The sequence below is a fragment of the Aquarana catesbeiana genome, linkage group LG04, assembly GCF_042186555.1.
Source record: "Aquarana catesbeiana isolate 2022-GZ linkage group LG04, ASM4218655v1, whole genome shotgun sequence".
Classification (NCBI taxonomy): domain Eukaryota; kingdom Metazoa; phylum Chordata; class Amphibia; order Anura; family Ranidae; genus Aquarana; species Aquarana catesbeiana.
In genome coordinates, this window is record NC_133327.1 from 32,165,714 (window position 1) to 32,192,191 (window position 26,478).

Genomic DNA, 26,478 nt, shown 5'->3' on the forward strand with positions numbered 1-26,478 from the left:
AAGGTTCTGGAGTGGCCATCTCAGTCTCCAGACCTCAATATCATTGAGCCACTCTGGGGAGATCTCAAGCATGCAGTTCATGCAAGACAGCCCAAGAATTTCCAGGAACCGGAGGCTTTTTGCCAAGAGGAATTGGCAGCTTTACCATCTGAGAAGTTAAAGCGCCTCATCCACAAATACCACAAAAAACTTTAAGCTGCCATCGATGTTAAAGGGGGCAATACACGGTATTAAGAACTGGGGTATGTTAACTTTTGATCAGGGTCATTTGGGTAGTTTCTGTTGCCATGATTTAGAAAGCGTAAACACAGTTGATTGCCAAAAAAATGTCTTCAGCCAAACACTAACCGTGAGTGAAAGAAGTTTTTGTGTCATCATTTATATTCTCTGCAAAATGGCCAAGAAATCAAAAATTCTAAAATCACTATAAAATCACACAATATTGCCTTCTAACCTCGGCTTCTGTTCTTTTCTGTCCGCAGGTGATCTATATGGGAGTAGTGTTGTATGCTCCAGCTCTGGCCTTTTATGCAGGTAACAAATGTACAGAAACCTCTTAGACATTGTATGGGCACACAAGAACCTGTGAGCGTCATCTTTACAGATCAGTGGCTGAAGAGAATGGGTCCCAGTTATGTGTGCTCGTCATTGAGGGCTTATTTATAAAGGAGATGGAATCAAAGTGATTGTAAATGGTCATGTTTTAATAAAGAAAAAAAAAAAGATATACTTACCTGCTCTGTATACAGGGGGTCCCCTAGTTACAAACATCCGACTTGCAAACGACTCCTACTTACAAACGGAAGGAGACAACAGGAAGTGAGAGGAAATCTACCCCTAGGAAGGGAAATTCTCTCCTGTAAGAGAGAAGTTACCTCTGATACTTTATCACCAATCCTTGTTTACACAACAACCCAAAATTTTCAAAATCCAATTGTCATTGGGACAGAAAGTGAGGTGAAATCTTCTGACCAGAGACACAGACAGCAAAACAAACGTTAGAGGTGTTAACCCTTCTCTATGCTAACCAAAAAGCTTAAAAATCATTTTTGGCTGGAACAACACTTAAAAAAACGTACCTGTTCCGACTTAACAGATTCAACTTGAGAACAAATCTACAGACCCTATCTTGTTTGTAACCCGGGGACCGCCTGTAGTGGTTTTGCACAGAGCAGCCCTGATCCTCCTCTTCTTGGGTCCCCTGTCTGCTCTCCTGACTTCTCCACCCCCGCCCCCTCCCCTCTGGTCTGGGGGAGGCAGAAGGTTTTGTTTTTTTTTTGTTTTTTTACGTTAATGCAGGAAACCCATTAAGATAAACGTTTGCCTTTAGAACAACTTTAAAATCTCAGCATTTTTTCCATAACTTTGCTACTTCCAAGCCGTATCTTCGATTTTTAAAAAACACGTAACACGATCACATTTCGCTCTTATTGTAAATCCTTGCTTACACTGTCAATCTGTCAGGTTACACGGTCCGGTGCCAGGCCAGTTTAATCATTTTTAAAGCAGCATGGTAAGCAGCCATCATTTGAGCCTGGCTGGTTTAGGAAAGAACTTGTCGGGATAATAGTCATTTGGGAATGACCCTGATGTAGGGTGCAATGACCTTGTTGGATTTTTAAAGCCTAGCCTTGGGGAGAGTAGCCCTCCCCCAGTAGAGCACCCATATTCCTAGAGCACCATTTCCCTTCTTTTTTTTTATTTTCCTTTTTGTGTTTTTTTTTTTTCCAGTATGTGAGGTGCTGGAAGCATAAAACCACACAATCACAGTAAATGTGTAAAGTGCATTTGTCACCTAGATCTTTCACATACTCATAAGGGGTCTCACGATCCATGTTTGATATGGTGAAAAAAAATCAAGGCGGAACTTCTCTCTGTTAATATTGACTGTTTTAAATCTTTATGACGCTAGCATTAGTAAATTAATAGGAAGGTATATTATATTTACATTTTTTTTTTAATTTCTTCAGTTACTTCCTGGTTTCTGGCCTGGGCAAATGATGTTATACATCCCAGGAGTCTTCAGGAGGGGAGGAGGGGTTTTCTCTGCTCTAAGCAAACCCTTCTGTCTGCATGTCTGAGCTAAGGGCAGGGTGGATTCCAGGAAATAGATGTTACATGAGTCATCTGCCCTTATTCAAGATGGTCACAGCCAGAAATGGTAGGGGGTGTCTTTTAGAGCCCTTTCACACCGGGCCACCCACAGCGTCGGCGGTAAAACGCCGCTACTTATAGTAGCGTTTTACCGTCGTTTTATTGGCGCAATTTGGCCACTAGCGGGGCGCTTTTACCCCCCGCTAGCGGCCGAGAAAGGGTTAAAACCGCCCGCAATGCGCCGCAATAGCGGCGTTTTGCCGGCGGTATCCCAGCGCTGCCCCATTGATTTCAATGGGGAGCAGCGGTGGAGGAGCGGTAAACACACCGCTCCTTCACCGCTCCAAAGAAGCTGCTGGCAGGACTTTTTTTTTTCCAGTCCTGCCAGCGCAGCGCTTCGGTGTAAAAGCCCTCGGGCTTTCACGCTGCAGACAGTGGAGCAGCTGTTTGAGGGCAGATTGCAGGCGCTATTTTTAACGCTATGGTGCCTGCAATACGCCCTCGGTGTGATAGGGGTCTTAAAGGCAAAATAAAGCATAGATATGGATGGATGGGGGGAGATTACCGTACTTTGAATAATAAAAATGAGTTAACCATTTTTGATTTATTGCTATAGGGCAGCAACCCCTGCTTCAGATCAAGTGTTTGTGTGTGTGAGATATAGATATATAGAGATATAGAGAGAGATATATATAATTTTTTTTTTTTTTTTTTTTTTTTATGGTTGGACTGGATGGACTTGTGTCTTTTTTCAACCTGACTAACTATGTAACTATATATATATATATATATATATATATATATATATATATATATATATATATATATATATATATATATATATACATTTGATCTGACGCAGGGGTTGCTGCCCTATAATTGTAGTTGTATCAGTTGCCCCTTCATCCAGATTAAAGTGTACAGTATGTAAACCCTCACCTTGTAAAACAACCCGTTTAATTTAAAATAGAAATAAAAGGCAAAACATTTGTGTGTAGATATATAAACAAAATGATAAATACCTTCACATTCCCTCTGTTCTCAGCTGCATAAGGATCTTAGAGCGCAGGGGGGGAGAAGAAGCAGCACGCTGGTGAATGGCTGTGCGATAGGGGGTGCATGTCAGTAAAAGTCTGATCATTAGAGGAGAGCAGGCTGCTAATGTGGTCAGTTTTTAATAGGAAAGCAGACTGGCAGGAACACCAGGGATTTCATATAAAGGAAGCAATAAAAAGAGAACAGGAGACTTTCTCATACAAGTACATGGTGCAGCAGGCACATATCAGGAATATGAAATGTTTTCATGGTTTTTTTTTTTGTTTTTTTTTCTTATGTTTAATTAAGTTCATTTTTTTTTATGTTTGATACTGTTCTAATCGGCCGCTAAAAGGAAATCAAAAATGTCTGGAATTCTTAATTTGTTTGCTTTTGTTGCAGTTACCGGATTCAGCCTATGGGGGGTGGTGTTGACTATGGGATTGGTCTGCACTGTGTACACTACTCTGGTAAGACTTCTGAAGTTCTGTTTTTGTTTATTTATTTTTTTTATTATTGTTATTTAAACTTACAATAGAGAGCCAAGCATAAGGGATTATTACAGTGCCAAAAATACAATAAAATTTATAAAAATAATTAAGTTTATTACAATTGATTAAAATACAATTCATAGGGAGTACAAAAATTGGAGGAGCATAAAAAGATATCTGTATAACCAATAGTAGATAGAGGTAGGTCAGGGTGTCCCTATTAGTTTCGCCAAGGCATTGGCTTCATCAGGGGACAGGGTATGACAGAAAATGAGAAATGTGGACAAAATATAGTAAGAATTACTCCTGCGCTTGTGAAGGCGTTTTTGTGTAAATTGGTAGTATTGTTAAAAGTGAAAAGACTGAAGGAGATGGTAATGCGTGTCCCGGTGCCTCAAATGACCAGAGCTGGTCTGGAGAAGACTGTGTAGGAGAAGGTGGATGGTGGGCGCGTGATCAACCGCTTTAACATCAAAACATGTTTGGTTTATTCATGTATAATGGAATACAGACATATAAATGATACAAATACTACGTTTCATAAAAACAGGTGACAAAATATGCACTAAAAAATTAAAAATGGAATATGCCCATGTTGAGGCAGATATTTAAAATAGGCTGATGCGTTTCGAGGGTAACCTCTTCATCAGAGCCTGGAGAACAAGAGCACAGTCTGTATTAGCCGGTAGGCCATGTGTACATGGGGAGGAGTGGCTAGTTGGAAGGTATGTCCTGTGATGGATAATTGGTTATCCTAAGCTCCATACCTGTCCACGTCCAAGCGTTCTATGTATTATGGTAAAAATGTATATATGAATTTTCCTTTTCTGGTGGTACGGGACTGTCTCCAAAGCTGTGTGGGGGAGAGATTGCAGCCTGCGTACGTCCTTGGGGGTAGAGAATCGTGTGATCCGTGGAGATGGAAGGGGGAGAGAATGTCTCCTTAGGTGGTGCTGGAGCCGTGGATGCTTAATAGTGTCTCTCCGCCTGAGACATAGGCAATGTTCAACTAACTAATTATCCATCACAGGACATACCTTCCAACTAGCCACTCCTCCCCATGTACACATGTCGGCCTACCGGCTAATACAGACTGTGCTCTTGTTCTCCAGGCTCTGATGAAGAGGTTACCCTCGAAATGCGTCAGCCTATTTTAAATATCTGCCTCAACATGGGCATATTCCATTTTTAATTTTTTAGTGCATATTTTGTCACCTGTTTTTTATGAAGCGTAGTATTTGTATCATTTATATGTCTGTATTCCATTATACATGAATAAACCAAACATGTTTTGATGTTAAAGCGGTTGATCACGCGCCCTCCATCCACCTTCTCCTACACAGTCTTCTCCAGACCACCCCTGGTCTGGTATTTGTATCGTTTATATGCCTATGACAGAACATGGTATGACAGAAATTTTTAATTCTCAGGGGCGCGGGAAGGATCAGTGATCATGTGACCATTGTGATTGGTTGTCATAGTGGTCACATGATTGGAGTCCAGCCCCGCTGGCTACCGATGTTTTCTTGGGAGCAAGAGCCGTTTCTGACAACTCGGTCTTTGTGCTGGGAGCACACAGGAAGCACGCTCCCAGCACATAAACATTGTCCGCCCAGCTGAGCATATGTGCGACGTGTGGCCATTATGCCACCGGGGCGTAAAGAGTGTTTTCTTTAGGAAGCAGCCACGATCTTGGTAAAAAAACTAAAAAAATAATCCTGCAGAGAATGTCCCTTGCTCTCTGTGTGGAAGCAGGGGTCTCTCTGTAAAGATCGGACAGGCCCCCTATGAGTCAGAGCTAAAGCTCATCTATCAGCAGTGGAAAGGAGCTTGCTGAATTTAGAGCAGACGGTCTCATCAATGAGTGTGTCAGACCTCTGCAGAGAGCTCACTGCTTCCACACAGAGGGCAAAGGTTCTTCTCTGCAGCATGCTGGTAGTGGACAGGGCTTTCTAGTCCAGGCTGTGGTCGCTTTCTAAAGAAAACAATCCTTAAGGGGTTGATTTACTAAAGCTGGAGAGTGCAAAATCTGGTGTAGCTGTGCATGGTAGCCAATCAGCTTTTAACTTAAGCTTGTTCAATTAATCTTTGACAAAAAAACTTGGAAGCTAATTGTTTTCTATGCAGAGCTTCACCAGAGTTTGCACTCTCCAGCTTTGGCAATCACCCCCTAAATCTTGAACACCTTTTTGTTCTGATCAACTTGGAATTGGTTTGGCTGATTTTTAACAGTTTCATTGGACTGTATAGAGGAATTGAACTCTTTAAGATGTGGACAAAAGACTAGTTACTTGAATTACCTTTGATGTCCCTGCATCTGATCTTTTCCAGATTACTGACTTGCCATGTCTAATTCTGCACTTAGTTTCTGTGTGGAGGCTGCCATCTTGGTATAGCCAGAAGTTTGCTTTCTTATGTCAGAACAATAAAGAGATCAGTGCTGCAGCACAGCTTCTGACACTAACCATCAGAGGCAGCAGTACCTTAGATTTCAATCTGCAGACATATACAGTGCCTTGCAAAAGTATTCACCCCCTTGGCTTTTTACCCATTTTGTTACATTACAGCCTTTAGTTCAATGGTTTTTTTACTCTGAATTATATGTGATGGATCAGAACACAATAGTCTAAGTTGGTGAAGTAAAATTAGAAGAATATATACATAAAACTATTTTTCAGAAATAAAAAACTGATAATTGGCGTGTGCGTATGAATTCACCCCCTTTGTTATGAAGCCCATAAAAAGCTCTGGTGCAACCAATTACCTTCAGAAGTCACATAATTAGTGAAATGATGTCCACCTGTGTGCAATCTAAGTGTCACATGATCTGTCATTACATATGCACACCTTTTTGAAAGGCCCCAGAGGCTGCAACACCTAAGCAAGAGGCACCACTAACCAAACACTGCCATGAAGACCAAGGAACTCTCCAAACAAGTAAGGGACAATTTTGTTGAGAAGTACAGGTCAGGGTTAGGTTATAAAAAAATATCCAAATCTTTGATGATCCCTAGGAGCACCATCAAATCTATCATAACCAAATGGAAAGAACATGGCACAACAGTAAACCTGCCAAGGGGCGGCCGCACACCAAAACTCATGGACCGGGCAAGAAAAATGCCAAGGGGGTGATTACTTTTGCAAGGCACTGTAGTATGAGGCTGTAGGCACAGGAGTGCCTAGGCGCACTTGCATACCAGAAAGTGCACTGGAGGGATTCCAGACAGTAGGTACATTTTCCATAGCACTTTTTGACACTTCCAGATGTTCCCTATAACATCTTCACTTTTCCAAGTTGAGTTCCATCTTAAAGGTGAGTTGTGCCTGTAGTTTAACACATTAAAGGAGATGGCATGTTTATGTTAAAGTAGTTGTAAACCTCAGAGCTGAAATAGGAACAAAGCATATCCCTCTATAATGTGTACTCATCTAAATTTTCTCTTTCGTTCCTCTGCTATCAGTATAAATCACTTCTGACAAGTTTTCCTGACACCAAGAGAAAAATGGTGACATAGGAGGGAGCTCCAGCTGATTGACACAGCCTCAGCTCTGTTCCTGTGTGTTATGTGGGGGGGCGCATGTAAACTCTGGTGCAGATATACAGGGTAGCCAATACGCTTCTAACGTCAGCTTGTTCAATTAGGCTTCAACAATACAAACTTGGAAGCTGATTGGTTTCTATGCAGAGCTGCACCAGATTTTTCACTCTCCAGTTTTAGTAAATTAACCCCAGTGTGTCTAGCCGGTGAGGGAGTGACGCACACAAGAAGGCCAGTGCTTCACCTCCATGCTGTGTCCTCCTTTTTCTCATTCTGGCCTTTATGCATGTATTGATTAGTCGGGTGGTAATTTTCCAGTGTTGACTGATTTATGCTCTCTTTTCGCCCAGGGAGGTTTGAAGGCCGTTATCTGGACAGACGTCATTCAGACAATGGTGATGTTTGCTGGACAGCTTGCGGTTATCATTGTCGGTACTGCCAAGGTGGGCGGCATCAAGGAGGTTTGGCAAATTGCCATTGACAACAATAAGATTTCCGGGATAAAGTGAGTGATAATGTGATGTTGTAACACTGCACCCCTTGGTTACACTCTTCTCTTTCCATAGTATATATATATATATATTATGTGTGTATGTATATATATATATATATATATATATATATATATATATATATATATATATATATATATATATATATATATATATATATATATATATATATATATATATAGAGAGAGAGAGAGATCTATATATATATATATATATATATATATATATATATATAATCTCTATCTATCTATCTCTATATCTAAATAAAAAAAATATTAGGGCATATGCGACGGTTACTATTTGGAAGAACCAAAGTACCACCATTTAGCTAGTAGTGGAAGCAAGTTGTGGTGTTGTATACCGAGGGACTCATTGTGGACTGCATTAGGACAACCCCTGACTGCAAATGCTATTATTTTTTGTATGATCTTGTATATTTAAACTGAACAGCCTGGAGCACTGGAGTCTGTGTTTGAATTCTTTAGCCACATAAAACCAGAGAAGAAAATCTCAACCACATTGCCAAACCAATAATAAGTTCTTATTTCTTCCAAACGATTCTAGGGACTTAGGAGCTAAATTTGAGGAAAAGGACCTCCAAGGTAGTATTCTCAAATACTACCGGTACCTCGAGCAACACCAGAAAGGCAGAGGGAGATTGGGAAAGTAAACAAGTGGCTGAGGAGCTGGTGTAGTAAGGAGGGGTTTGGGTTCCTGGAGGACTGGGCCGACTTCTCAGTCGGTCACCAGTTCTATAGAAGGAATGGACTGCACCTAAATGAGGAGGGTGCAGATCTGCTCGGAGTAAAGATGGCCAAAAAGTTAGAGGAGCTTCAGAGGTAGAGATGGTCAGCGCGGAACATATTTCAGATTGTAGTATTGGGGGCATTAGTGGTAGGTTGACTAAAGCACCTACCCTGTTTCCCTGAAAATAAGACCTAGCGTGATTGTCGGTGATGGCTGCAATATAAGCCCTACCCCCCAAATAAGCCCTAGTTAAAGTCCTTGTAGGTCTTATTTTCAGGGTAGGGCTTATTTTCGGGGAAACAGGGTAGGGCTTATTTGGGGGGCAGGGCTTATATTGCAGCCATCACCGACAATCACGCTAGGTCTTATTTTTGGGGAAACAGGGTAAACCCGAGGTAAGTATAGTAACAAGTCCTATTTGCAACCTCAGAACATACATTGAGGAGACAGTTTGCTACTGGTCTAAACTACGTGGCGTATTCACCAATGCCAGGAGCCTGGCGGACAAGATGGGAGAATTGGAGCTACTGTTCAAGGAGGGTTTGGATTTTGTAGAAATTTCAGAGACTTGGTTCTCAACAGCTCTCATGAGTGGCTGGCAATCATTCAAGGGTATTCCCTTTATTGCAGGGATAGAGAAGGTAAAAAAGGGGGAGGGGTATGCCTGTATATCAAAAATGATGTACAAGCGAATGTGAGAGATGACATCACTAAGGAAGCTAGGGAGAAGGTGGAATCCTTCTTTTGGGTAGAGCTGCAAAAGGATGAAACTAAGGGGAAAGTAATACTGGGAGTATGCTAGAGGCCCCCTAAACAGAGGAAGGAGGCGGACCTCCTATCACAATTTGGATTAGCGGAAAGGATGGGAAGTGTTATAATGGGGGACTTTAATTATCCAGACACAGACTGGGTGGAAGGAATCGCCCATGGAAGGCGCGCAAGTTCCAAAATGTCTCGCAGGACAATTTCATGGGTCAGATGGTATACGCACAAACTAGAAACAAAGCGTTACTAGACCTACTGATTACCAACAATACAGATCTGATCACGGATGTGGAAATACGGGGAAATTTAGGAAACTGCGATCACAGTTCACTTAGTTTCAGTATAAATCACACTAATAGGAAACATAAGGGGTATACAAAGACACTGAATTTCAAAAGAGCTAACTTCCCTAAACTACGAGCCTTGCTAGAAGATACAAATTGGGGTAAAATCTTAGAAGAATGGGTATGTTTAAGAGCAATGGGAAATAAATTTAAATATCTAATAAAAGCGAATAAAAATCCTGGGTGGCTTGATTCTAATGTAAAAATGCATATGAAAGTAAAGGAGAAGGCCTTCAAAAAATAAAAGGCTGAGGGACCATCATCAGCATTCAAACTTTACAAAGAATGCAACAAGAAATGTAAGGGTGCAGTCAGGGTGTCGAAGATAGAACACGAAAGGCGCATATCGGAGGAGAGTAAGAAAGTACATAAATAGTAAGAAAGGGAGGTCCGATCATATTGGTCCATCATAAAGAATGATGTTGGGAATCTTGTTACTAAGGATGGAGAGATGGTGGAGGTATTGAATTTATTCTTCTCCTTCGTCTTCAGGAGGGAATCGGGGGGGGGGGGGGGGGGGGGGGCTTCAGTAACCAAAACTGCAATGTTTATCCTCGTAACACATCACAGAAATCACCCTCATGACTGACAGAGGACACAATTTGAAATAGACTTGAAAAACTTAAAATTAATAAGTCACCAGGACCAGATGGCTTGCACCTGAGAGTCCTTAAGGAACTCAGTAAAGTAATTGCCAGACCATTGTGCCTAATTTTTACGAACAGTCTACTGACTGGAATGGTACCAACTGATGGGAGAAAAGCCAATGTAGCACCAATATTTGAAAAGGCCAGAATACATCCCTGGGAATTACAGACCAGTTAGCCTAACATCAATTGTATGCAAGCTCTTGGACGGGATAAGGGACTATATACAATATTTTAGTGATGACAACGTTATCATTAGCAGTAATCGGCATGGATTCATGAAGAATCATTCTTGCCAAACCAATCTATTAACCTTCTATTAGGAGGCGAGTTGCCTTCTAGATAAAGGAAGGCCCGCAGACATGGTGTATCTGGATTTTGCAAAAGCATTTGACACAGTTCCCCATAAACATTTACTGTACATAATAAGGTCTGTTGGCATAGACCATAGGGTGAGTACGTGGATTGAAAACTGGCTACAAGGGCGAGTTCAGAGGGTGGTGATAAATGGGGAATACTCGGAATGGTCAGGGGTGGGTAGTGAGGTCCCCCAGGGTTCTGTGCTGGGACCAATCCTATTTAATTTGTTTATAAACGACCTGGAGGATGGGATAAACAGTTCAATCTCTATTTGCGGACCACACTAAGTTAAGCAAGGCAATAACTTCTCCGCAGGATGTGGAAACCTTGCAAGTAGATCTGAACAAATTAATGGGGTGGGCAACTACATGGCAAATAAGATTTAATGTAGAAAAATGTAAAATAATGCATTTGTGTGGCAAAAATATGAATGCAATCTATACACTGGGAGGAGAACCTCTGGGGGAATCTAGGATGGAAAAGGACCTGGGGGTCCTAGTAGATGATAGGCTCAGCAATGGCATGCAATGCCAGGCTGCTGCAAGCAAAGCAAACAGAATATTGGCATGCATTAAAAAGGGGATTAAATCCGGAGATTAAATAATTCTCCCGCTTTACAAGACTCTGGTCTGGCCACACCTGGAGTATGCTGTCCAGTTCTGGGCACCAGTGCTCAGGAAGGATGTGCCGGAACTGGAGAGAGTCCAGAGAAGGGCAACAAAACGAATAAAAGGTTTGGAGGACATTAATTATGAGGAAAGGTTGCGAGCACTGAACTTATTCTCTCTGGAGAAGAGACGCTTGAGAGGGGATATGATTTCTATGTACAAATACCGTACTAGTGACCCCACAATAGGGATAAAACTTTTCCGTGTAAGGGATAAGACACGTGGCCATTCACTAAAATTAGAAGAAAAGAGGTTTAACCTTAAACTGCGTAGAGGGTTCTTTACTGTAAGCAGTAAGGATGTGGAATTCCCTTCCACAGGCGGTGGTCTCAGCGGGGGGCATCGATAATTTCCAAAAACTATTAGATAAGCACCTGAACGACCACAACATACAGGGATATACAATGTAATACTGACACATAATCGCACACATAGGTTGAACTTGATGGACTTCGTCTTTTTTCGGCCTCGCCTACTATGTAACTATGTAATCTCAAATGACCCTTCCTCTCATTACAGCTTCAACCCGGATCCATTCACCCGTCATTCTGTCTGGTCTCTGGGTATTGGAGGAATTTTCCTGATGCTGTCATTGTATGGAGTGAACCAGGCTCAAGTGCAGCGTTACCTCAGTTCACGGACAGAGAAGGAGGCCATCATGTGAGTGGTGATGTATAAAGGGAATGTGTGGTGCTTTTGCATTTTTTTTTCCATTCTTTATAATGGTTAGCCCAACATTTTAGAGGGGCTGCCTGCCAAAAAGTGAGCTATGAGGGCAGCTAATATGACCTCCTAAAGCGCACAGCCAGACTGATGTGTCTGTGCCCACCCTGTAGAAGGTGTGCTGTGTCCGTGCCCACCTACAGTACTGTCATCGTGAATACATGTAAAGAAAGCTTACAAAATCTGTTCTGCCCATTTATGACTGGCTAAGCCAAGTTTTATGTTTGAACTCCCACTGTATGTGCCTGTGGGAAGGCACAACATGCATGCATGTTAAACTTCCTCGGGTCTATTTATGTCTTATACCCTTTTCAGCCTCCAGGACTGAGGGGACATTGCCTCTGTGTTGTCTTCAAAACCAACCCGTGTCACTCTCTACAATTGATACTCCAGGAATTCAGCTTCTTTGTAAAAACTACGGGCATACCATGAGTTAGGTCCAGCCTGCCCCCTCATTTCTGTTATATACAGTGAATCCGGAAAGTATGCACAGCGCTTCACTTTTTCCACATTTTGTTATGTTACAGCCTTATTCCAAAATGGATTAAATTCATTATTTTCCTCAAAATTCTACAAACAATACTCCATAATGACAATGTGAAAGCCAATAAATACAGTATTCACAGCTTTTGTTCAATACTTTGTTGAAGCACCTTTGGTACCAATTGTACCCTAAAGTCTTTCTGAGTATGATGCTACAAGCCTGACATATCTATTTTTGGTCAGTTTCTCCCATTCTTCATTGCAGGACCTCTTAAGTTCTGTCAGGTTGGATGGGGAACGTCGATGCACAGCCATTTTCAGATCTCCTGAGATGTTTAATCGGGTTCAAGTCTGGGCTCTGGCTGGGCCACTCAAGGACATTCAAAAAGTTGTCCCATAGCCACCCCTTTGTTATCTTAGCTGTGTGCTTAGGGTCGTTGTCCTGTTGGAAGATGAACCTTCGCCCCATCTGAGGTCCAGAGTGCTCTGGAGCAGGTTCTCATCAAGGATGTCTCTGTACATTGCTGCATTCATCTTTCCCTCTATCCTGACTAGTCTTCCAGTTCTTGCCACTGAAAAACAGCATGATGCTGCCACCACCATGCTTCACTGTAGGGATGGTATTGGCCACGTGATGAGCGAAGCCTGGTTCCCTCCAGACGCTTGCCATTCAGGCCAAAGAGTTCAATCTCTTTGTTTCATCAAACCAGAGAATTTTGTTTCTCGTGGTCTGAGAGTCCTTGAGGTGCCTTTTGGCAAACTCCAGGCGAGCTGTCATGTGCCTTTTGACAGTGGGCACTCTACCATACAGGCCTGATTGGTGGAGTGCTGCAGAGATGGTGGTTATTCTGGGTGGTTCTCCTCTTTCCACAGAGAAATGCTGGAGCTCTGTCAGAGTGACTATTGGGTTCTTGGTCACCTCCCTGACTAAGGCCCTTCTCCCCCGATTTGTTTAGTTTGGCCGGGCGGCCCGCTCTAGGAAGAGTGTTTTGTGATTCCAAACGTCTTCCATTTATGGATGATGGAGGCCACTGTTCTCATTGGGACCTTTAATGCTGCAGAAATGTTTCTGTATCCTTCCCGTCGATCTGTGCCTCAATACAATCCTGTTTTGGAGATTTACAAACAATTCCTTGGACTTCATAGCTTGGTTTGTGCTCTGACATGCACTGTTAACTGTGGGACCTTATAAAGACAGGTGTGTGCCTTTCCAAATTATGTCCAGTCAACTGACTTTATCACAGGTGGACTTCAATCAAGTTGTAGAAACATCTCAAGGATGATCAATGGAAACAGGATGCACCTAAGCTCGATTTTGAGTTTTGTGGCAAAGACTGTAAATACTTCTGTACATGTGATTTTTTATTTTATAAATTTACAAAGATTTCAAACAAACTTCTTTCACGTTGTCATTATGGGGTATTGTTTGTAGAATTTTGAGGAAAATAATGAATTTAATCCATTTTTGGAATAAGGCTGTAACATAACAAAATGTGGAAAAAGTGAAGCATTGTGAATACCTGCCGGATTGACTGTACATCTGACAGGTTTATTGTGCTACAGGAAGATGACTTCTGGTGCTCTGATGCTGCTCGCTGGGATCTTGGCTCCTTCAGGAGCCGAGTTACTGGTACTGCTATGCCCGTCCCTCCAATGCTTCTGCCCATTCACAGAAGCCTTTGTATTATGTGAACTCATTCACAAAATATAAAGGCTTCTGTGAATGGGCAGCAAGTTGAGAGGGGGGCGTTAGCTGTTCTATGTGCTTCTGTCCTCTCACAGCTGGTGTGTATCCTCCCCGGGTTTGCTATAAACCTGTCACATATAAGTAATAGAGCTAAGTCCCAGAGGTGATATGGCACCTAACTGGACTTAACCCCTAGTGTGCCTACACCTATTGCAAAAATTGCTGGAATTCAGCTTTAATCTGTGCCCTTTTTATTTTTGGAGTTTAGCTTTGGCTGCTATTGACATGTGCTAATTCTGAAATGGGCTGTAAATTTGAAATTCTTATTAAATGTCTCTTCCCAGGTCCTGCTATGCTGTGTTTCCCTGCCAGCAATTGGTTCTGGCTTTGGGGTGTCTGACCGGCCTGGTGATGTTCGCTTATGATCAAAAGAATAATCTCTTCACCCCTGAAATCAAAGCTGTGCCAGACCAGGTAATTTCCCTAGGTTATACCAGGTGTTCGTATGGGAAGATGTAGATCATCCTGGGATACCCTCAGGAACTACAGGTCCTACCTAGCGTGTCTTTGTCATCGCAGCAGTCATGAAGTTACATCGTATTGTCAAAATCAACCCCGCAACTGTATTTACTCAAACTAACAAACTTTCTAATGTTGTGAGGAAATATTTGTTAAAAATGTAAGGATGAATATCTCTCGCTCTGCTGATCAATCTCCTGATCGTCATCTTGAGGTTTAGACTTAGTGTATCTAAAGCAGGCGTGTATTGCTGTCTGTCTTCCTAATTGGAGGGGGCTTTACCCTCTTAGCTTGTCTTAATGTCATTGAGACAGAAAGTGATAGAAAAAAAAAAAAAACAGTTGTCACTGAAACGGGGGTAGAAGGGAGATCTTTCCGTGGGGATACCTGCCTAAAAAGGTTTCTTTTCACTTTTGGGAGATTTACGCTCACTTTGTCATGTCTCTGCGACAAGATGTGATGGGGGGGGGGGGGAATAAAAGAAAAAAAAGCTTGCAGTTTTAGCCATTTCTTGTTCTACCCAAAGTTGAAGAAAGTCCTGGTTTAGATGAGCTATAAAGAGACCCTGTCATCTCATCAACGCGGGGAAGTTACCGTGTCCCCTGAAACGGCCTCCAGAACTTCCATAACCCCCTTACTGGCCCTTACCCGCAACATCTTCCTCTTCCACAGCCAGCAACACTATTCAGCACTTTTGGGTATGGAGGAACATACGCATGTCCTAAGTCGCTAGGCTCACACTTAGATCGCTGACACAAGTCAGTTCAGCTTTGGATTTAGGGGAGGAAAGAGCGGTGAGGGAATACTAGTAAAGTGAGTATGGGGGGGGGTCAAGGGAAAAATGTAGGTGTTTTTCGTCAGTGCCTTCTGAAAATGCTGGTTTTGTGGCTGTCCTGCTCATACCGTGACTTCAAGTACACATATCATGAAGTCCAACAGCACTCAGACTTTGCTTGCTGCATACTTGTATCGGGTCAGCAATACAAGTACATAAGTCAGAGAATCGGTCTGACAACCTGAAGACCTCATGAAATGAAAGGGGTGAGCAACTACATGGCAAATGAGGTTTAATGTTGAAAAATGTAAGGTTATATACTTGGGGGAGGGGGCGGGCGCTAAAAATTAGTTACTAACTAGGGGGAGAACCTTTGGTGGTAATCCAGGATGGAAAAAGATCTGGGGGTCCTGGTAGATGACAGGTTCAGCAATGGCATGCAACGCCAAGCTGCTGCAAGAAAAGCAAGCCAAATATTAGCATGCATTACAAAGGTCTTTACTCAAGAGATAGGATTGTAATTCTACCACTTTACAAAACTCTGGTTCAGCCACATCTGGAATATTGTGTCCAGCTCTGGTCACCATTCCTCAGGAAGGATGAGCTTGGACTGGAGAGAGTCCAGAGAAGGGTAACAAAGCTAATAAGAGGACTGAAGGGACTTTAGTTACGAGGATCGACTTGAAGCATTGGACACATTCTCTCTGGAAGACGCATGAGAGGAGATCTAATGGTAATTCTAGCAATAGGAAAAAACGTTTTCAGTTTCAGGGAGTGAAAAGGCAGTGATTGTAAAGGCAGAAGGTTTTTTTTTATCTTAATGCATTCTATGCATTAGGATAAAAAGCCTTCTGTGTGCAGCAGCCCCCTTTTAATACTTACCTGAGGTCCATCTAGATCCAGCGATGTTGCATGTGAAACTCGGCTGTCCGGGATTCCCCTCCATTGGCTGAGACAGCAGCGCGGCGCCATTGGCTCCTGCTGCTGTCAATCAGTCAGTGAGCCAATGAGGAGAGAAGGGGCAGGGCTGGGCCACAGCTGACGAGTGGCATTAAAGCCACGAAACGCGTATAGCTACTGGATGCCGTGTCTTTATCCATTTCACCCATATGTTCCAAGCTTATGAAATGCCTAACCTTGCAGGCTCAGTAAGGCCATAGGTCCTGCAGGCATTATCTTGCATTATAGTTTTACACAAAATCGGTTGTGGTGAACTAGGAAGTTTATTGTGGTCATATTATGAGATGCTATTGTTACACTGTTTGTTTTTACCATGCTTACCTATTATCATTGCTCCCAGTATTACCGGCATGTTTATACTACATCATGTAATATATGTCTGTTATCATTACCATTGATACCGCCACTATACATGTGTACTAATTTTGTATTCAATAAATTTCCTTATGTTCATCTAATAATTACTCTTGCAGTCACATGCTTCATATAAAGTCCCACCTTCCCCTTGCTCAGCCCCCTTTTTTTCCAGAGCAGTAAAGATGTGGAACACACTCCCACAATTGGCGGCGTCAGTGGGGAGTGTTGATAATTTAAAAAATAAACTCTTATATGGGCATCATAGCAAATGCAAAACATAGGGATATGGGAAATGATAGTGACAAAAATACTCCCACTCAGGTTGAACTGGAAGGACTGGGGTGTCTATCCAACTTTACCAACTATGTAACTGGGCAACTATCATTTCAGGAATTCTTTTATTTATTTTTTGGATAAAACATGTATTAAGAAACTATTACTTGTCTTTTTTTAATAAATTTTTTTCCCCTCTCCAGATGGTGCTATACTTTGTCATGGACATTCTGCAGGATTTTCCTGGCCTCCCAGGTCTGTTTGTGGCCTGTCTGTTCAGTGGAGCCCTCAGGTAGGTAGATGTCCTTGTTCTGGATCTGAGAGAACTCCTATGGGGATTTCCGTGACAGTTTTATGTCCAGCTTATAAAGCTGAGCTTAAAGTGGCTGTAAGGGGTGAAGGTTTTTTACCTTCATGCATTCAATGCATGAAGGTTAAAAAAAACATTCAGTGTGCAGCTTTCCCTGCAGCCCCCCCGAATACTTACCCAAGCCTGATCCCGATCCGGTGATGTGCACAAGAGCCGAGGCTCTTCTGGATCTTTGCCTCCTCATTGACTGAGACACAGCTGTCAATCACAGCTAGTGAGGAGGGAGCAGGGAGGCGGGACTGAGCCACGCTCTGTGTGACCCATAGACACGCAGAGGCAGCTCGGGAGTGAACACGCACAAGTGCCCGCTAAGCAAGCAGCTTGCTATGGAGGCATTCTGCAAGGGGGAAGGGCCCAGAAGCACCATTGGGGACCTGAGAAGAGGATCGAGGCTGCTCTGTGCAAAACCACTACACAGAGCAGGTAAGTATGATGTGTTTATTTAAAAAAAAGGGGGGAAAGAAGGAACTTTTAGAACCACTTTAAGTCAGGCCATACATGATTCATTTTTTTCCATTCAACCAGCAGGTTGAACAGAAAAATTAGCAATTTCTCCCATCTTCACATACAATGTAGATGGGGGAATCCCTCCTGCTGAGCTTTTGTATTCTGCCACAGGGAGCCATCCCTGCCGGCAGAACACAAATGATCATTGTTACTGGCTTCAGCCGGGGGTACTGATCGTTCAGGAAAAACAGACAGGCTGGTTGTACACAAGTCAATTGATTGACTTGTGTGCAACCAGCTAGCCCCTACATGGATCGAAATTGGTTCGGTCCTTGCTGAACCGGTATGTATGGCCAGCTTAAATCAGAACTTTGTTCTCCCAATCATCATTGATTATATTTAATCCTCATGCTGCTAGCATTAATAAATTAGTCAAATACTGTATATCATATTTATTTAGATATGATATACTCTCCTGCATGCATGCCTGAGCTAAGGGCAGACTGATGCCAGAAAGTAAATGCTACATGAATCATCTGCCCTTACTCAAGATGGCCACAACCAGGAATGCTAGGGGGGTGTTTTTCAAAGTGATTTCTTAACCAAATAAAGAATGGAGACATGAATGGGGGAGTTTGCTTTGAATGTTAACCACTTCCCGCCCAAGGTACGTTATATGACGTCATGAAATATGCAGCTACAGGCATCGTTCAGATAGCGTTTTTTCGTCCGATTCTGTGCACCGTAAGAACGGCCAGTTCAGCCGCTTGATCGTTCTTACATGCGGCGGGAGGGGACGCCGTCCGTCCCGCCGTCCTCTGGTGCTGCTCCGGTCTCACCCGTGCCATCGGCTAGCCGGAGAAGGAATCGGTTGCCACCGGAAGTTGCACATAGAGATTTCCGGTGGCCAGATCGTCCCCAGTTATTTCTGACCCTCGGAGGCTCGGGCCGACAGATGTAAACAATGTGAGGACACGGCTGGAAAGGCGGAGTTCTTTTTTTTTTTTTTTTTTTTTTTTTTTTTTTTTATCTCAGCCTTTCCAGCCTGGAGGAGAGATGTGGGGTCTTATTTTTTTTTTTTTTTTTTAGAAAAATACTGTAAAAATAAAGTCAAATGAAGAATAAAGAAAAAAAATGTAAAGTGCCCCCCATCCCCGCGTGCTCGCACACGTAAGCGAACACATACGTAAGTCGCGCTCACATATGTAAATGGCATTTAAATCGCACATGTGAGGTATCGCTGCGTGCGTTAGAGCGAGAGCAACAATTCTAGCCCGAGAATTTCTCTAACTCTAAACATGTAACCTGTACACAATTTTAAAGCATCGCCTATGGAGATTTTTAACTACCGAAGTTTGGCGCCATTCCACGAGTGTGCAATTTTAAAACGGGACATGTTGGGTATCTATTTACTCGGCGTATCTTTTTTGTTTTTTAATTCATGAAACTTTTTTTTTTCCCAAAAAAAAAAAAAGCGGGTTTGAAAAATCGCTGCGCAAATACCGTGTGACATAAAAACTTGCAATGACCACCGTTTTATTTCCTTTGCTAAAAAAAAATATATGTTTGAGGGTTTTGAGAAGTTTTCTAGAAAAAAAATTATGATTTTTACGTGTAGGAGCAAAGTGCCAGAATTGGCCCCGATGGGAAGTGGTTAAAAACAAATTAAATGGCGTTTTTGGTGCTCAGATGCAGTGAAGTTCCACTTTATGTGCCGGTTCCGATTGATTTGCAGGTTTTGCAGCGCTTCTTGTGCGTTTCCCACACTGCATCACAATCGCACTCCGTTCATGTGAACCGCTGCCGGTGGCTGTTATGTTAACGACACCCCAAAAATGGTTCAAAATGCAGTGTGTTTGGCTGAATCGGATTGCATGGGTGTGAATACCCATGCGATCCAATTCCAGTGCAGAAAAAAAAGGCGCCTGCACCTCTCATGCGGGTACACTGCGATTTGAGCCATACAAAATGAATGGCTCAAAGTGCACTGCAAAGAATCGCATCCGATTTTAAACAGGAATGCAGTGCGTTTCATGTCCAAATCTCATGCAGTTTCCGGCACCGCAATAGGTGTGAACCGGGACTTGGTCAGACTTTTATTTTTGGACATAGAGGGGGGAAACTGTCTGCTTTGGGGCAATTCAACTTTACTACTTGTCGCATTTTTGAATTGTCACCAGGACAGAAATGAAGGGAAACCCATTTGACCACCCCAAGTCTCATCAAAGTGAGGGCAAATCTTCCCCGAAGTGAGGGCAAATCTCACCCGTGACCCTTGTCTGAAGAAAAGTAGATGAGCCTTAGTTTTCCCATGGGACTACTAGTACCAGTGAGACATAATATGGGGTGATTGTCCATTGCTTGGAGATATTTGGGGAAGTGTACATAAAGAAACTCTAGGCATACAGCTAAATACATATTTAAATAGGTTGACGGGTATATCTAGGGCAAAGGTAATGAATTCAAATAGGAGGGCTGGTTGCTAAAATCTTCCAGCATTGTTCAGAGTTTCAGAGAGTAGGCCAATCAAGTTGTAAAGCGCTGCGTAAACTGTCGGCGCTATATAAATCCTGTATTATAATAATAATAATAATCACATCCACATTTCAAGTAAAAGAAACTTGGAACCACCTTACATCGGGTGTCCCCCATCTAACTGCCCCCATACATCAGATTCTGACTATAGCTTAGCAGAGTCCATTTGAGCCAGGCAGGGAGTGGCTGCGTGCTGCAGGGAGTGGGGCACACATGTGATGACATTTGTTGCTATGCCAGCAATCCTAGCAACCAGTGACCTGAATCTTGGTGAGGATCCAGCACCGGCAGAATTGCTGGCTGATGGTTCAGACTGGGCTGTCTGTCAGTCTGGATCCGGACCTCAGTCCACCATTTAGTGAAGGCTGATTTAGGGCATTATTTGTAACTTTCTATATAACAAGTCTTGTGATTTGCCACACCTCTGCCATGTGGCACAACAACCAAGCAAGCAACAGACTTCTTTACTAGTTTGGCAAGGCATGTCCTAGGAAGCTGACCCAAGATTTGTAGTACAGGTAAAGTTGTGTCTGGGGGTGTTCTTGCTGTGACCTGCGCTATATAACAGACTGTATATCTCTGTTCTCAGCACCATCTCCTCTGCGTTTAACTCTCTGGCCACGGTTACCATGGAGGATTTAATCAAGCCGCATTTCCCTGGCCTCACAGAGTCCAGGGCCACGCTATTATCGAAAGGCCTTGGTGAGTATAATACCTTAATATGACAACAGATTTCTGATTTATTTTTTATATATATATATATATATATATATATATATATATATATATATTTATTTATTTTTTTACTGTGAATGTATATGCGATCTCTGCCTTACTGTCAGGCTTTTATTCCCGTGCCCTGATTTGGGGGATTAACCCTCCTGGTGGCCATTGCTGTTGGAACTGATGGGGAAAAAAAAGTGTTGATTTTTCAACAGTACCAGGATTGGAGGGGAATTTTTTTTTTTTTTTTTTTTATTTGAGGTCACTTGTTCCAATGAGGGCAGTTCAAAAGGAAATTTCCCTCATTCTGGCGGATTTCCTCTCACTTTTCTTTTGTCTTATAAGTAAAGGGAGATCTCCCCAATGGGACACAGAAGGCGGAAAACCTCATCAAGATTTTAACGATTTTAACTATTCCCTACTCTATCCAAATCTAAATATATTGAATGTATCCATAACAACATTCATACAATACTATGGGAGGGATTTACTAAAGCTAGGCTCACACCTATGCCTGTTGTGATTGATGGTTTTTAACCATCGCGTTTTGGCACTCAAGTCGCATCAAAGTAGTGCAGGAACCTTTTTATGTGTCCTAAGTCACGTTTTGGGGTTAAGGGTCGCGGTAGGAGTTTGCGTTAGCGTTAATCGTTGGGATTAGCGGTAAATTAGAGTTGGCGTTCTAACAATTAGTGCTGCCCCTGGCGATTGCCCCTAGCCCTGGCGATTAGCCCTGGTGATTGCCCCTAGCCCTGATGATTAGCCCTGGCGATTAGCCCTGGTGCTTACCCCTAGCCCTGGCGATTACCCCTAGCCCTTACCCTAACTCTAGCTTGCGACTTTGGACAGATAAAGGTTCCTGCACTACTTTGATGCAACTTGAGTGCCAGAGTTACATCATTATCACACTACATTAACAGAACTGTCATACTTTCCTGTTGGGAAAAAAAAAATGCAAACTGCATTAAAGTCTATTATTGTACAGACAAAATGCAATCTGCTAAGGGGGGGGGGGGGCCTTTTCCAAAAAATGCAGCGGCTCAAAACGCACAGATGTAAAATAGATCCATAGGAAACCATGTTAAATAGACTGTAGTGTCTCTCTGCAAAACGCACTAAAAAACGCATAGGTGTGAACCAAGGGTGAAACTGGAGCACTCAGAATCTGGTGCATCTGTGCTTGGTAGCCAATCAGCTTGTAACTTCAGCTTTTTCAGTTAAGCTTTGACAATAAACACTGGAAGCTGATGCAGAGCTGCACCAGATTTTGCACTCTTTGGTTTTAGTAAACCTCCCCTTTGGGTTTGCTACATAAAGAAAGCTTTGTCTTTTAAAGCTTCCTACAGAGCTTTCTTATTGGGTAGCCAAGGAGGGCAAGGGGATAAAAATCGGAGAAAAATTAATATAATAAAGCAGATAAGGGGAAACGGGGAAAGGTTCAAAGAACACAAAGTACCTATGTGCACTGTTTCCTATTTACCTTACCTAAGCATGTATGCAAATGTTGGTTCCAGGTAGGGAACTCCCTATATAGGGATGGCATTGTACAAGTCTGATATAGTCATGTCTTTTATGGGCTTGGGAATTTTTTTTTTTTTTTTTTTCTAGCTGTATAATTTTTTACAAGTGAGACATGTATGTATACGGTTTTGATATAAAGTGATTTTAAAGTCATTTTTATCTTTCAGCTTTGCTCAGAGTGGGGAATAGTTAAAACATTTTATCAGGTTTCTGTTGCCATCTGGGACCACACCAATGAGATGTCCTCTCACTTCCTGTCTCAGAGACCGTTTCACAGGAAGAGGAAGTAATCACAACAGTGGGGACAGAGGCAACAACAAAAATACTTTTCATTTGGTAGACGTGGGAAATATTAGAACCCCCCTGTGAGGTTGTTGTCTAGGCGTTACTTTTCAGGAGATGCCCCATTTCCTTTTTTTCTTGTACCAGTGTCGCCAGTACAGGACATGCTCTAAAATCCCCCTAGTGCAGTCACAGCAATAAAATCAAATGGGTGTAAAGTCAGTTTTTCATTAGAGTTTTCAGCTTAGATTAGAGAAGCCTACCCCCTGCCATTATGCTATAGATGAGGATCCTTGCTGTTTGTAAGGAGGGGATTTTCCCTGCTATGCACCCCCTGTTGAGTCAGCCTAGAGCTCTGCAGTCAGCATCCAGCATGAGCTTTGATTACTTTGCAGTGTGAACTATAGGTCTGACTCATCAAGGAGGTGTGTCGGACATCTGCAGAGAAACCACTGCTTCCACACAGAGAGAAAGGGTCCTTCTCCAATGGCATACTGACAGGGGACAGGCTTTTCTTTTCTCCGGCTTTCTAAAAAAAAAAAATTAATCTTAATTTTATGAATTTGCACACCTTTTTTGTTTTTATACACCTGGATGCATTGAGCTGATTTGAACTGAAAATTCTATTGAGTTTTAAAACCGACCTCCATAAATTTATGCACATGAGACTGTATGGGCCAGTTTGGTTTAATCAAATCATCCACATCCTTTAAAGGTCTTGACTGCTGGGGACACTGCAATGCACTGTAAGTAGCATTTGCTGCATACAGTAAGCTGTCCTCTTCTGGAGAGGCAGGAGGAGCTTCCCTCTGCTTGTCAGTGACAACTAGGCAGGCAGTTTTGTACAGTATGTGCATATACTCCTGGAATTTAGCTTTATGGCAGAATTATTTTTTCTTTCTCAATGGACTTTGCGAATTTCCATTGTCAGGCCAGTAAAAACTTGTGGTACCCTATAGAAAAGGCTTGCCTACAATATTTTTGTGACCACAGATTTTTTTTTAATTTATGCTGAAAGTTATGTTGTCTCACCACTGTTCATTCTAACTGGCATTAGTACCATCGCCCATTGAAGAACGAGGACATTTGGTCATAGTTGGGTTCTACTGCTGCCTACAGGTGGTTTTATTTTTTTTGCTAGCCTTCTTTGAGATATTGTTGTTTTCTTAGTGACTTTAGTCAAAATTTTTGTCACGTAATTTATGTTTTTTTTCAATCAAGATTTCCTACTTGAGCTAGGATCTATCTACACAGCAACTATCCAGATCGGCATATCCTCAGCAGTAGCTTTGGAGGCCATGCCCAGACCTTGCTGGATGGTTGCATGGCTAGCCTGGAGTTTGACTTGTGGTCACTGGGCTCTACATTGTGGCGTCTTCCAGACCTGAATGTACTGTTGGCCACGGAGACCTTTCTGGATCCAAGCTGTGGCACAGCCTCTGGTGTGACCCTGTTCATGAAGACTCGCTTAATGAGTAAGGCCAGTTGAATTGAAGTACCAGGAGCTACCTCATCATCACACTGTTGGATGCCTTTTTAAATATCCCACCACCAACAGTTTACCACATTAAGGCTTAAGGCTGAGCGCTGATGTCACCAGCTAGGTGTCTCATTCAGCCTAAAGGAAAGGCCATCCTGCTGTTTCTCCTTCTCTGGAAGCACTACATTGATCATCTGGTCTCAGGTGTCATTCCACTGCCTGTCTACAGTGACTCAGTTCCACCCCGGAGTCTGAAACCCTCATCAGCACCAGCTATCTGGGTTCGTGAGTAGTGGAGGCTTTGCTCTACATTGGGTCTGCTATGCGGCACAACATGTCTCCTCAACGATGCACTGAGGACAGTCCAGCTGCTGCAGGTGGCCAGACTCTGTACTCCCCTAGTGGTTCTGGGGGCATTTACCCTGTATCCCCTGGACCACCATGATTACTTTGGACTTTTTATCTGTTTATGCCCAGGTTGCAGAGGCTCTGGCAGAGAGTATATCTGTGACTCTCCTGGACTTCTAAGACCACCTGTATCTGAGGCCACAGTTACCATCTGATTCAGAGTCCTAGAAGTGTACTCTTGAAGAGACTCTGTTTAAGCCATCTGCAGATGATTTAGATTTACAAGGAATTGTTGCTAACCTGATTCATGCAGTGTGTTCTACTGTCTCTAGAGGATCAGCCTACTGTTTCAGACCTAGAGCTACAGCTGCAAAATCCTTCCCAATACAGATGTTGTTGAAGACATCCTTCTATGAAGACTGCAAACACTATGCAAGGTTCTGGGCCCTTTCTCAGCGTGAGTTGGAGCACTTCCCATTTTAGTGATCCACGTTAACAGGCATACTATCAAAAGGGTTGATGGTGTTCTCACCTTCCAGGATTTCGCTAACAGGCATTTAAATTCCTTTCTTAGAACCCAGTTTAAATTAACAGGTGGGGCTCTTTGTCCTCTACCGGCCATGACTTAAATATTATTATTATATTATACAGGTTTTATATATCGCCAACAGTTTGTGCAGCACTTTACAACACAAGGGCAGACATTACAGTTTCATTACAATTTGGTACAAGAGGAATCAGAGGGCCCTGCTCGTTACAGCTTACAATCTAAAAATTTTGGATTGTCTCAGAATGATTAAAATCCCTTAGAAGACCCCTCCATTGCTCTGATATCAATTGTTTTATAGAACGCTTGGAGAAAATGTCTGGAGCCTTATGCTTTTAGATGTAATGGCTTGTTGCAAATGTGGGTCTTTCTTAAGGCTAATGTTTGTTCACATGCATAGGACATCTGGCTTCATGCCTGTGATGCTGTTGATACATCAAAAGAACATCTGGCTTGGTTGTCTTTCCAGGGACCTATTTGGTACTACTGACACTGTCATTAACCAGGCTAATTTTTATCCCTTTGGAGCTCCTAAACTGAGGATTCCTATGTTGAAGAATGGGTGTTCAGCTCTCACGGACGACCTCTGTTTCTGCTTGGCACAAAGTTTCCATCATTGGATGGTCATGTACTTCCCTCAACTTCTAGCAGGCAGAACAAACTTTAACCCTTCTCTAGTTATAGCCTATGGGGGACAGTGTAAATCTGGAGGCCTCCTTCTTGATAGGTCCTCCTTCTGCAGCTGAGTCACAGCAGTCTCTTGATGAAGTTCCTTTAGATTTCTTCCTCACTGTGGTCACTTTAGTCAGATTGATGTTCTCTGTAATGTGCTAAAGATTCCTGCCTCTACCTCCTCAGTGGAATATATTATGCTACTCTAGAGCAGTTGGGATTGTTCTTGGAATCCTGTTGAAGCAAGATTAGGCAGGTTTGCATTCATCGTCTGTCAAATCCCAGAGCCACCCTTGAGGGTTTAAATGGTAGGTTTCTACTCATTCTTCAGCTTCTGGTACTCATTTATGCCTTTTTGGGTTGCAGTACTGTATACCCCATCTTTGCCTACTCTTTTATACAGGTGTTGCTCACTCAACCTACCCTCTTTCAGGCTTACTTGGGGTTAATACCCTAGGGCCTTCCTTCAGGGTGATTGCCTATCCATTCCAATTTTAGGCTTTGAGGGCATTTACAATCACCGTAGGCCTGGTCAGATGGCCTTCTTTCCCATCCGAGAGTCTCATTTTCCCTG

General features: G+C 42.7%; 1 protein-coding gene across 2 annotated transcripts in view; it reads left to right on the forward strand.

Annotated features, from left to right (window-relative positions):
- SLC5A6 (solute carrier family 5 member 6) overlaps positions 1-26,478 on the forward strand; it is a 58,105-nt gene that overhangs the window by 16,584 nt on the left and 15,043 nt on the right. For both annotated transcript variants that reach the window (XM_073624964.1, XM_073624965.1), the window contains exons 3-9: positions 483-534; positions 3,532-3,599; positions 7,510-7,664; positions 11,722-11,862; positions 14,440-14,569; positions 17,183-17,271; positions 20,921-21,033. In XM_073624964.1, coding sequence (XP_073481065.1) covers positions 483-534; positions 3,532-3,599; positions 7,510-7,664; positions 11,722-11,862; positions 14,440-14,569; positions 17,183-17,271; positions 20,921-21,033 — 748 coding nt within the window. The remainder of the gene's footprint in view (positions 1-482; positions 535-3,531; positions 3,600-7,509; positions 7,665-11,721; positions 11,863-14,439; positions 14,570-17,182; positions 17,272-20,920; positions 21,034-26,478) is intronic.